The sequence below is a fragment of the Cydia pomonella genome, chromosome 1 (genome assembly GCF_033807575.1).
Source record: "Cydia pomonella isolate Wapato2018A chromosome 1, ilCydPomo1, whole genome shotgun sequence".
Lineage (NCBI taxonomy): Eukaryota > Metazoa > Arthropoda > Insecta > Lepidoptera > Tortricidae > Cydia > Cydia pomonella.
Genome location: NC_084703.1, coordinates 16,350,557 through 16,364,471, shown reverse-complemented (window position 1 = coordinate 16,364,471; position 13,915 = coordinate 16,350,557). Strand labels below are relative to the sequence as shown.

The 13,915-nt window shown below is 36.3% G+C and overlaps 2 protein-coding genes across 2 annotated transcripts in view; both read left to right on the top strand.

The window, feature by feature from the left end:
• Positions 1 to 13,915, top strand: part of LOC133516815 (epithelial discoidin domain-containing receptor 1-like) — a 277,132-nt gene that overhangs the window by 64,308 nt on the left and 198,909 nt on the right. The gene's annotated exons all lie outside the window — the stretch shown is intronic.
• LOC133529685 (uncharacterized) lies at positions 635 to 12,291 on the top strand. Its single transcript, XM_061867465.1, has 3 exons — positions 635 to 650; positions 1,689 to 3,404; positions 12,251 to 12,291. The coding sequence occupies exons 1-3, from the start codon at positions 635 to 637 to the stop codon at positions 12,289 to 12,291; spliced, it is 1,773 nt and encodes a 590-aa protein (XP_061723449.1).

Below are 13,915 nucleotides of genomic sequence, written 5' to 3'. Positions count from 1 at the left end.
CAAAAAGTTTTCCCTTCATAGTAAAAAGACTTACTTTAATTAGGTACTGATTATGCAAATTTGCCTATTTGTTTAACTCTGGTGAAAGGTACCATTTACTACACTTTAAGCTCCAGTTTAGCTTATTGTGACGGAAGAGTAACTACGGAACCCTACACTGAGCGTGGCCCGACATGCTCTTGGCCGGTTTTATTACATCAGTACCCCTAGTGTAAATAAATTCGGTTTCGAAACGTGACGGACGCGTTTGCGTTTAGTCTCATTTTGTATGGGTTTTTGAACAGCGCGCCAAGCGGGACGTTTTGGAAAGTCAAAAATCTCATACAAAATGACACTTAACGCAAACGCGTACGTCACGTTTCGCTGTCGAAAATATTTACACTAGGGGTACTGATGAGATATTAACTATTTGGCGTATCATGTTTAGTACTCAAATTAACTCTTAAAGACGAACGCGAACGTATTAATAATGTATTCAATAATGTTCGATTTCCAATTGGCCTATTTTAAAGTATACTTAATGCCAAGATCTTTTTAAGCAATCCTCTCTATTACATTTGATATCCGAATAATTACCGGATGTTTGTGTAAAGCGGAAATGACATACCAAAATGACAATAATCCCACAGAGACAATGTCTCATTCAAAAGGTAATTTCCGGGGACACGGATCAAGAATCTCAGCTGGTCTTCACGAGAATACTGAAATGTTAAAATGAGGATATAATTCTAGCAAAGTTAACATTTCCCAAATAGTCACTAAGTCGAAAAATAGAGCGAGTCTTAAATAAAACCTTTGCGGTCAAGTAGACCCTTTTATTTTGTTTTTATAATGGAATTAACGGCACTCATTGCGTGCCACAGCGCAGTGCTATGCACTTCACAAAGCACGGCCGTGAGATCCGGTCGATACTCACATTTAGTGGCAATAAAACCATTGTCCAAAAATGCACTTGAGAACTTTATTGAACGTTCTTAGTAAATAAAGTAATGATCTGAAAAACTTTGTTTGCTTTTACCTTGCTAAAATAATTGATAGTTTAAGGCGGTGAAAGTAGTATCCGAATTAAATTTATTTTCCATTTAAGCCATTCCATTTATTCATACATATGGCAGTTCTAAAATGCTCTAAAACTCTACTGACAGCTATTATTGCAATTAAACATCAAATGTAAACAAATGATTTTATATAACATGCAGTACCTTTTATGATCTGAGAACATGCAATAAATGCAATCTTAGCAACATAGCTTTTGACGACCGGTTTGGCCTAGTGGGTAGTGAAGGGTCACTACCCACCTACGAAGCTGATGGTCCCGGGTTCAAATCCTGGTAAGGGCATTTGTTTGTGTGATGAGCATGGATATTTGTTCCTGAGTCATGGGTGTTTTCTATGTATTTAAGTACTTGTAAATATTTATATATTATATATATCGTTGTCTAAGTACCCTCAACACAAGCCTTATTGAGCTTACTGTGGGACTTAGTCAAGTTGTGTATTAATGTCCTATAATATTTATTTATTTATAGCTTTCCTGCATGAACTAGATCTGCAATATGCAGCAGAAGGAAATTTTAAAACACACAAAATTAATTAAACGTCAAAATACCTGCAGCCAAAGCAGATAGGATTTGGAACAGCTAGAGGCTGTGAGGCAGCAATTCATGCCACTCGGTCCTTTGTTTTAGAACATGAAAACACTGAAAATGCACTCGTTAAAATTGATCTAAAAAATGCATTCAACTGTGTCGAAAGAGATAGCATATTAAAGGAGGTCCTTGAACTTGCACCACCTCTCTACCCCTATTTATACCAATGCTATTCCGACGCAACCAATCTTTACTTCAAAGAAAATATAGTGTTGTCACAAATCGGTGCCCAGCAGGGCGATCCTTTAGGTCCTCTGCTCTTTTGCTTGGCTATACATAAATCTATTACTACATTAAATTCTCCGCTCAATGTATGGTACCTTGACGATGGAGTTATCGGTGGAAGGCCCGAAACAATAATCGAGGACCTAAAGAACCTCATACCCACTTTCAAAGAACTTGGGCTAGAAGTAAACCCTACGAAATGCGAGCTCTTCTGTGGGTCTATGTCCGAATCTTCCTTTTCGGCTCTGCAAACACTATTGCCGGGAATCAAAAGACTTGACAAAGCATCTCTCTCCCTATTAGGTGCGCCCATTTTCCCCGAGGGTGTCAGTGCCGCCCTTCGAACTAAAAAGGATGCACTTGTGGCAGCTCGAAACCACTTGACCAATCTTTCATCTCATGTATCCATGACACTACTACGTCATTGTTTCGCCACACCCCGGATGACATATATCTTAAGGACGTCTCCCTCATGGCAATTCCCTGAATCAGCAAAAGAAATAGATCAAGAATTAAAGTCTACCTTGCAACTTATTTTAAACGTCGATCTAACGGACACACAGTGGATCCAGGCGAGCCTTCCCATACGACACGGCGGCCTTGGTATTCGTCGCGTCGAAGATATAGGACTCATTGCTTTTCTAGCGTCTGCACATGGAACCGTGGACCTTGTCACTCGAATATTAGCTCTTAATGGTGGCAACTCCCCGGTTCCATTTGTCTCAGAAGCCTTGGCAAAGTGGTCGGCATCTATGCCGGGTGACGCACGGCCTGACGACCCCGCTGTCCAAAGACAATGGGACGACATCTGGAGTAGAGATATATACAACTCGTTGCTTACTGATGCATCGGGTGTCGATCTGGCACGCCTTAAAGCTCTTGCACAGCCAGAGTCAGGGGCCTGGATGCATGCACTGCCCTCACCCCAGCTTGGTACACTGCTAGACAACGACTCGTTAAGAATAGCAGTGGCACTCCGGTTGGGGGCCAGTGTGTGCGAGTCTCATCGTTGCAGATGCGGAGCAATGGTAGAAGCCAACGGACACCATGGTCTGAGCTGCCAAAGGTGCGCGGGGCGATTTCCTAGACACCAATCGATCAACGAGATCATACGAAGGGCAATGGTGTCGGCTAGCGTGCCTTGCGTACTGGAGCCACCTGGCTTGAGTCGTGCAGATGGAAAAAGACCGGACGGACTGACCTTGATTCCATGGCGAAGGGGACGCTGTCTCTTGTGGGACGCGACTTGTGTAAGCACCTTTGCCGCGTCCCACTTGAGGCAAACCACACGGTGTGCTGGCTCAGCGGCGGAATCCGCCGCTAAGCTAAAGCACACTAAATACTCCGCCCTGGAATCAAGATACGATTTCGTACCGGTGGCAATAGAGACCGCGGGGCCCTGGGGCTCTGAGGCTCGCCGCCTGATTGCAGAACTGGGTCGGCGTCTTCGGGAGAGGGGCTGCGACCCTCGCTCTGGATCGTACCTGGTTCAACAGATCTCAATTGCAGTGCAGCGAGGAAATGCTGCAGGCATTATGGGTACTTTTGAGCCAGGTACGATGCAGGGTGGAGGCGCATATTAATATTGATGTTTGTTCGATTACACTATAGTTTTGATAATTTAAATTTAAGTTTGTTGAATTTTTATTAGTGACATTGAAATGAACTTTACATTTTAATTATATAATTTAAATATATACCTTAATTTGACATTTAAAAATTAGAATTTTTACATTAATTGATAAGCATGTGTATGAAATAGTTGAAATTTATTATTTTGATGATGACAAATACCTACATTGAATCTCATGAGCTACACCGCCACTCACGTTAAATATTTGTATGCCTCATAATATGGCCAAAAGTGGAGCACTTAATTATCTGTATGTAACACCTGTTTGTAACACTACCTGCTTTTCGACAAATAAATGCATTGAATTGAATTGAACACTAAAATGTACTTACCTTAATGCCAATAAAAAAATTAAATTATCCGACTGCATCAGAAGGAGGGTAATGTTTTTCGAGAGTACGTATGTATATCCATTTATATCCATCCATTTGTATGTATATCCATTTCTTTGGCACGCCCTACAGCCCAAACGGCTGAACGGTTTTTGACATATGAGATATCGTTGAATTCATCAGAATTGTGGTAGTGACATAGGCTGTTATACATTTTGAAAATGGCGCCCGCAAATAAAAAAAGGGAGAGGAGGTTGTTTTTTCTTCTTACTTACATAGCAATATGGGTATCAAATAAAAGCTAGTATAAATACCATTTCAAAAATATATGTGAACAGTCAAGTTTTTTGTTTGTATAATAACAATTTATCTTGTTATACATTTGACGCAATCAATAATTTATTTGAATTGTAGAGTTATGATACGGCGTTATCATGGTTGGTACCATCCTGATAACTAGGCTTAAGTATTTTTGTAGCATACCGTGTTTCTAGAATCTATGGAGTCGCAAAACATTTTTTTTTTTTCAAAGTCATAGTCAAAGTAAATATTACAGGTATATTTATATGTAAGAATTAAGTTCATGATGGTAAACTAAATAAACGGTTGAGGTTATGAGTTAGGGGGTCGGTTTTGGGACAGATTTTTATTATGAAAAAAATATTTTCTCGTTTACCATCGTAAAGAATGTGTTTAAATAAGAGTGATATGTTATCTTTACTTCTAATCTCCGATCAATATTTACCGAGATATACTGAAGAACCCCAATATCTTATTAAATATTGATCGGTGAAAAAACTGTACCTAAGAAAACATACTTATATAAACACATACTTTACGATGGTAAAAGAAAAAACAATCATAAATTTTATGTTTCAAAAACGACCCTCCTACCCCATACCCGAATCGATTATCCTGTTTACCGGCATTTAAGTTATTTTTACACTGTGAACCACTGATAAAGCCATATTCATTTGTGTGGGGTCACAGTTTTAACCTAACCTAAACCCCTTTTCCTGGAGCCTTTTATTTCTATTGAGACATGGGACCGTGCGAAGTGCATGGTGGGGTAAGTAAAGCGATCCCAGCGCATAAGGTGGTAAAAATTAGAACTAACTGCGGATAGCGTCTTTAACATTTCGTACAAGTTATATAGCTCGAAATTAAACTTTAATTTACGATTACTCGTGAAATATTCATTTAAGTTGTATGGTGTAAGGGACCATTGTAATCTGTATGAAATGCTTAACGTAAATAACGTATTTAATTTCATAATTATTAATACTGTATCCGTGTAAATAGCGTTGCAAATGCCTCATACTATGTGATCTTATTCTCGAAGTTAAGAATGGGTATAGTAAGTTATCCTTAAGAGATAGATATTCAAAATCGCGGACTTTTTTATAGACTCATGAAAGAGAGACAACCCCACCATACCTAAACCTTCCTCAAGAATCACTCTATTGAAAGATGAAAGTTGTATGAGAATCTGTTCAGTAGTTTTTAGTTTTGGAGTAGTTTTATAATATGTAGTGCATTGATGTTTTCCCCTAGACTTGCGGACGCTAGGTTGCGTGACAGTCGTGCACATAGCGAATACCTAATTCTTATCACTAGTAGAACAAACATGTTTCAGAGCATGAAATAATTATGTACCTATATTAGACGAAGTAAATATACCCTATAACCATTATAACAAGAATAATATTACTTATTTCTTTGATTAGGTAATATAGAAGTACACATATTATTACATTATTCGAAATAACAATATATCAAACTATAATTTAGAATAAATAAATTTGTTAAATATAGTGCACCCTATTTACATTGGTTTGACTAGTACGATACCTTTGACAAAATTTAATTTCACCAGTTAGTTAATGACACGAAACTGATATTACAAAGAGTCGCTTGCCACGATACACTAACATTACAGAAACGTAGGTACATCTTATTTCCATAGTTCACCTGTAGGTAAGTACATTCCCTCCACCTGGCTAATTTGCATGGTGCTCGATTATAGCGAAGGAGGGTAGTTAGGGTGAAACGGGCCTGATGGCATTTCAAATGAATAATTGCCTCGCAGATTTGACGCGAGGTATTTTTATTGCCTTGCTATATGAGCAATATTGGAAGTTTGATAAGCATCCGCTATAAACTTTCAGGCGGTTGCCATTGTGGTAATAGGTAAATATAACTTTGTAATAAATGGCTGAAATTATTCAGTAATAAAATCAGTAAAAATATAATTTGATAATAATTACCTAAATTTGTATATATACGGTTTATTACAAACAACGGGCATATAGTTTTTAATTGTGTTAATAGTGATTAAAAAAAGTACCGTAATAACCGTAAACATCGGTCATATTGGCCTACACTAAATCTTTGCCACCTTAGACCTATGTACCTATCACAAATAACAGTCGTAACAGGCAAAGTAAAACACTTATTTAATTTGTTTACCGTATTCTTGCGTATTCGTATTAAATGCGATTTTTCAATGGCTGTTACGGCTATTATGCGTGGTCAGTCAGTTATTGCCTTTACATCGACCGGCGAGAGTGTGTTTGCTTACGGTTGCCTAGGAACATAAAAGTGGAAAAATCTCTCGCGTTGTTATACTATTAAGTAATAGCTCTCATATAATTATTTATATCTCCCCGTAGTTTTAGGGGTATAATACAACATAATAAAAAAGACTCTGGTCACCCATTTTCTATATTATAAGCAACGTCCGTAAATTGACGCACATTTCGCTACAAAATACATCACCTAATTCTAATAACAAAAAAAAACGAAAACAAAATAAAAAAACGAAGGGGCATAGCTATGGTCAATACATGTACATTAAATTGTGTAATATTATTAAATTTGCTATGTGTAAATTTATATTTGATGGTGTATTTGTGTAATATTATTGATGTGCGTTGAGTTGAGTTGCGTTTTTAAGCGGTCCTCCACTTACGTCATAGCCTTCGGGCACCGATGTAACTGCAGTGAAGCTATATCTTGATGAGATCAAGCGATCCAGTTGATCAAGCAATCATGTGACGGTCATGTGCATATTGTACACAGTGCAAACGGAATTATGTTAATTGCTTTTGTAGCCCTCGGATAAAAGTTAAGATAAAAGGCTAAAAGTCCGTTTTCAAACTTTCGTCAAATACACTACATATAAAAACAAGTCGGCGGCGCTTGCATTCACCGTATGTAAAAACTATTTTCTTTAGGTATATGCAATCTTTTATATGGCAATCTTAAATTTTGTAAAAACGGATGCGATATTTAATCAGTTATTGAACAAATGCCTGTGAAAAGGTACAAGAATGAATAAAAAGTTTTGACGTGAATTACTGTATGCAGCTTATATATCTGGTCTAATTGTGCTGTGTAAGTACAAAATCTACAAGTTTCCAATATATACAAAACCGGAGCATGTCGCCATACCTAAGTTAACCGTAGTTAACCGCCCGTCAAAATAAACTTTTTACAAAAACTCAATGACTTAACCGATTAGGTTCGCTATAGTTGTCCTTGAAATCTTTACTTTCACAATTATTTCAGAAAATATGATGTTTATCAAAAAATGGGGTTGGAAGACCAAATTCGTTTTGTAAGGCCTATCCGACGACATACTACACTATAGGGTTGTAGCAAAAAAAAATGTATCCCCACTTTCGTGTGTTTTTTCTACTTTTTATTTTACGACTTTGTCGGCGTAACTGATTTATATATTGATTTATATCCATGCCAAATTTCAGCTTTGTAGCACTAACAATAAGGAGGCGAAGCCGCGGATGGACAAACGGGCAGACAGACGGCCATGGCGAAACTATACCTAAGGGTTCCTAATTGACTACGGAACCCTAAAAACGAATGTCTTTCCGATGCGTTTACACTCACATCTAACAGTATCGCTTAGTTAGTAGGCGTTCATTTTATGACTGGTTTTCCTCCAACTAAGTTATGTTTACGGTTTACGGGAACTTGTAGTACGCCCGAGGAATGCCGCACACCAAATTACTAACTCCTACAGAAAGCAGGAAATTGAACATATTTCAATAATATTATTTTGAAAGATCGGAAGCATGATTATAATGACAAAGGTTCGACAGGGATTCGGGGCCGAAATTGGTGCTCAAGCAAATCCCAACTTTAATCTTGTCTGGTTTTATACGCTCTGGCAACGGTTTTCCCATAACTGAACCATTTACAACTTTATTAACATATCCGTCTCACTCGCGCGATAGCGGTTTCCGTATAAATCGGAGTAAACTTGCTTTATGTCTTTTGACGCTTCCCTTTCCGTTATAAGCTTAAATTGTGATGTAATTCTGCACGCGGCACACGTTGCTATCGCTCACAATAAAACCTCTCATTTTACCTGTTTGAGTGAACGGTCGGGACAAAAGAAACAAATACAAAATACGAGTAAGTTAGCCGAGGGATGTTACAGGCATAAACATTTTATGATTTCTTTGTTTCAAAATATAATGTAAAAAGTATTACTGGAGATTTGCAGGAATATATAATTGTTACTATAATAATAGAGATATGTACAATACAATATATATCTAGCCTCTAGACAAAGCTCATATCTACATATTTTTAATTTACATAATTTACACATACTTATATTTAGTTATAAGCACAATATAATATAACAATAGTAACAAATTATTATAACTGACCATTTAACTCCTTATTTGGGCCAGCCTGTATAGGCCAACCAGTCAAATAAATAGGATTCGCTTTATGAAGTCAAAACGAGTTGTTACTATGTATAAGAAATGAATACGGGGCTATGCAATGCATTGAATCCACCTTCATTCAATGAGTTTTTGTTTAATTTATAATAATTGATTGCGCTTAAACATATTAGTATGTATAATTATAACAAATTAACAATCCTATTGGGTATTATTATTAGTAAGTTTATTAACAGATACTTAAAGTAAATGATGTACATATATAGGTAATATGTCATAAATATATCATGAGTATTATTTCTTAAATGATTTTGTATACAACAGCAAACAGTAATCTCCAAACAGCCAAGGGTACTTTTAGGGATTTATTTTTCCATTTTGATCCAGCAACCCTAGTCACTCGAATACGTCAACCATTTTTCGCAAAATATCTGTTGAATTGATTATACTCTTTTACAAAACCAAAGCAGCCATTCACACACATTGCCTCAATGCTGGTCCCGGCGAATGACTACGGGAAACGAAACGTGATTTCAATTTTCCCTACATTTATCATAAGAAAGAGGGAAGGGAAAGTGAGGGGTGAAGGGGGCAATTTAAGCCACTTGACGCGGATTTGACGCGAAGTGCTTTCACATTGGCGGCTAAACTGGTGGCTTACTGAATCACCCATCATTTGCCTTTGATGAGGTAAAATTCGCGATTGCTGATATTTACAGTATCTTCAGTTGAATAGCTATTCATAGTCAGCAATCAAAATAGGTTAGTTTTTGTTGTTTTCATGAAATGTATAGTTATATGAAATATTATTGAGCTTACTGTAGGACTAGGTCGATCTGTATAAAACTGTTCTATAATATTTATTATTTTGAAACAAATTGAAATGCAGCAGATAGAAGTTATTAGTTGTAGTAACATTTAATTATTCATGTCATGATTATTTGTCAATATTTGAAATTTGTCATCATTTCATCAAACACTGCCGCTGTGAGATCACGAACTTCACCAAGATATCAGTAAAGGTCTCATGTAAACGTAGTTATTTTAAAGTAACAATTTGAAAGACGAAATTGTAAATTAAACCCCATTCGAAAAATTATTTAGGTACGTATAAATGTTATTTAATTCTACGTAACGGCGTTAGCCAGAGCCATAACAACATGAATATCGACACAAATATGGTCGGTGTAAAATCAAGTTTTATTATGAAAGTTACACGAGAGAGCCATAACGAAACAATGTTCAACTCAACTTACCCGGCCGTTCGAGAACGGAACGCGAACGCTCGACTAACACCATATTGATAAATACTCCTGCAATATTTTATACTCTATATGGTTAACTTTGCGCGGGCAAGAAGTGAAAAACTAACTATAACTAGTGCAAACATTTTAGGGAGTTGGATTTTGTCTACAAGAGACTGTTTTATCTACAAACATAATATGAGCTCTCTATGATGTGTTCGGGAACCACATCTTATGACCGATATTGCAGTCACGTTTCTCTGTCACGAAACTCACGGATGGTGGCGTTGGCGTCTCCGAATTTCCGAAAAATTTTGATCGCTAATTTTACACGAAAGCTTCGCTGTAAGTAGTAAGCTTGTAAGCAACAAAACAAACTAATTTTATACATATTAATTACAAGATACACTGAACATCAATTGACGGTAAATCTGTAGATAAATGAAAAACTATACCCTCGTATGTCACACAACCGTAGTTTTTTTTTTATTAAAAAGAAACTAGAATTTACCTAGAATCGAGGCCAACTGCCATATCGTTCGATATCAAGTAACATGCGAGGTTTGTCACAATTTTTAGCAATTGACATTTACATTCGAATCATACTTCGGAATTGAATAAAACGTCATCTCGACTAATATTACAATAGGTAGAGGCCAAATTAAACAGCTTTGCTCTTCAGAGATGTTCAAGGTTTAAATGTAATTGGGTAATTCTTATTCTTACGTTTTTTTTGTTACCTGTAATAATAGCATATAATTTTAAGAAAATAAGTATACTTTATATCAATATACTTAGCAACTACCTCTAGTTTTATGTCAAACTAAATGTATTGTCCTAAGAGTATTAAAAACATATAAAAAAATATTAGAAGTTCGAAATGTCACGGAACGTGTAATTTGACTTCCCCGGATTTTGTAAGTATTTTTTTTTATGAAGTAATTTTGCAAGAATGTATATGCAATATAAAACACTAATCTTTGTTCTACAACACTGTTTTTAAAATTGTATGGATATATAACGGCTTTTTTTAGTTTTGTAAATAAACTTCCTGTATGTTAAATTACGTCATTTTTGCGTCAACGGCATGAAATGTACGGGCCCTGTTTATTTGTGTTAATTTGGAAGAATGGTCAACCTTAACGCGTCACCACCGTGTTTGAGTTTTCAAAAATCAGTACTAGTTTCACGTTATTGTTTGTATCATAAGATATACCTGATACATTCGTGATTAAGCTAATTATTTAACATTTGCAAAGTCAAAGGTAATTTTTAGGGTTCCGTAGCCAAATGACAAAAAACGAAACCCTTATAGATTCGTCATGTCCGTCTGTCTGTCCGTTTATGTTACAGCCACTTTTTTCCGAAACTATCAGAGCTATAAAAATAGAAAAAAAAACAATAAATTTTGGGTGTTCCCCATACTTAGAACTGAAACTCAAAATTTTTTTTTTCATCAAACCCATACGTGTGGGTTATCTATGGATAGGTCTTCAAAAATGATATTGAGGTTTCTAATATCATTTTTTCCTAAACTCAATAGTTTGCGCGAGAGACACTTCCAAAGTGGTAAAATTTGTGTGTGTGTGTGTGTGTGTGTGTGTGTGTGTGTGTGTGTGTGTGTGTCCCTGTAACTTCTAAAATAAGAGAATGAAAAATCTAAAAAAATATATGATATACATTACCATGCAAACTTCTACCGAAAATTGGCTCGAACGAGATCTAGTAAGTAGTTTATTTTTTAATACGTCATAAATGGTACGGAACCCTTCATGGGCGAGTCCGACTCGCACTTGGCCGCTTTTTTATTAGGTAATACCAAACATATACCAAATTGTCACGACCGTGGCTTCTAAATTCCTGTTATTTTGCATGTAAGTTTCCATTTCAGTCTGAAATCGGGTAAAATGAAAACAAAATATCTTAGTCTATATACCTAAACTAATCACAAACCATTATCTCTCTGTGCTGACCTTGCACAAACAAGGAAATGGGATGTTTGCCGAAGTAGTGTTAAATAAATAAGTTACAACCTCTCAGAGAAAATTTACAGAGCATTCGGGTGCCACTATATATTTCAGAGTTTCACGTAAGAAACATGAAAGGTGTAGGTAGGGTTCTCGCATAATGTAATATATCCTCTCTCGCTGATCTTGGACAAGTAGACGTAGTTTTCCGCTCTTCCTCTTGAATCCCTTTGTATCGCGATTATTTTAATACAGCACCTTTATGAAATTCAAATGAGGCCTCGAGAGAGTAGGGACCCTTCGACCGCTCTTTTTATATTTATTTATTTCTGAATCAAGAATGGCAATGCTAAGTTACGTGATTTATAGTGAAACGAGTCGCGGGCTCGTTTACGTTTCCATACTGCCCGGAAGCTACACAGGCGCAATAGTATAATACTTATACCTTCCTAACAATTTCGAGTTAATCGTTACTTTTATTTCAGGTCGACAATTGCTGGGCTTAGGTGACTCGCTGCCGTTCTAGTGTTAATTACCGTTTCGTCGCTAAAAATTTTTCGATTCCATTTGGAAAATCCGATGAATCACGCTAGACGGGCGCAAACATCGATTCCGCCCGTATATAGTAACGACATAAAGCAAAAATATAGAAACCCTATTTGTACTTTATTTTTAGTTTCGTTACTCCTGACAAATTCGTGTCAGTGAAATGTAAGAGGTTACGTATCGGGTAATAAAAATGAATGCTGGCTGATACAGATAAAGCAGCGCCTTTAACAAAGGGTATAAATAGATTTTATATCTCTAAGATCTATAAAATCAGTTAAGTAATACTTAATTTAAAGCACGAGAATGAATACGGTAAACTATACAATGAGGTTTCTAAAGGTTGATATGTGTGGTCTTTACCACCACTATAGATCTAATAAATAAATAAATAAATATTATAGGACATTATTACACAAATTGACTAAGTCCCACAGTAAGCTCAATAAAGCTTGTGTTGAGGGTACTTAGACAACGATATATATAATATATAAATATTTATAAATACTTAAATACATAGAAAACACCCATGACTCAGGAACAAATATCCATGCTCATCACACGTATACATGCCCTTACCAGGATTTGAACCCGGGACCATCATCTTCGTAGGCAGGGTCACTACCCACTAGGCCAGACCGGTCGTCAAAACTAAGATATGATTTTTCACCATACCATGTTATAACATACCAAATCTGCTAAATTGTAACTAACGCTAACAGCTAGTAATAATAATATTCTGTGATACGTATGTATATCTGTGAGATGTGTAATATTATTTACAATTTTATCAATAAATATCCCAATCTCAATCTTTCAATTATGGCACTTATATACCATTTCGGTTACTTGGATATTATCTAAACTGTTGAAGATAGGAACTTCAAATTTGAATTACAATTTCTTCAAAGGTTCTAGAAGTGCACTAAGAAATATTTTCTTCATATTCTACTCCTAATATATAAACAAGGAAGATGGGGTAGTTGCTAGTATATTATAAAAGTAATTAAATTAGACCGGAGATGATTTTCTACTTAAAGATTTATACAGTAAGGTCAAAGAACCCAGCACGTCGCGACGCCGCAAGCGGGAGCGTCTTTACGAGTCCTGCACGTGCGCGAAGCACTCATTGCAGATGAAATAGCATAACACGAGAGAAATAGGATTGCGCATTAAATTTTCTACGGCGCAATGTTATCAAATCTGGATAACTGAACTCTAAAATAGCCAAACATTTGAAAGATCGCAAATGTTTATAATAAAAATATCTATTACTAACCTTTCGTTACAATTGCACTCGTAAACGTTCATTATTAATAATACAATTTTATTTTTGTATCTGCTTGGATTTCACGGGCCTATAAATCCCGTTCTTTTGATAGGCTTGCGTGGGGATATAGATCCAACACGTAGAGGCCCCTTGGAGAGCTTTAATGTCATGTAGAACGCCTGCTGAAACCCGTTTAATTAATTAATTTATTTTATTATTTATTATTATCTATATCGATCACAATGAATTGATTGACCGAGCAGTACTGAGACTCACATTGATACGTCTTCCAAAGCTACAATCGCTTAAGTATCTGGGACGACAACATTTGCAT

What these genes read in the sequence shown, in the direction of transcription:
- LOC133529685 (XM_061867465.1), top strand. An exon ending in GCAGCGAGGAAATGCTGCAG is followed by an intron (nt 3,405 to 12,250) that starts GCATTATGGGTA and finishes CTTTTATTTCAG; the next exon opens with GTCGACAATTGCTGGGCTTA.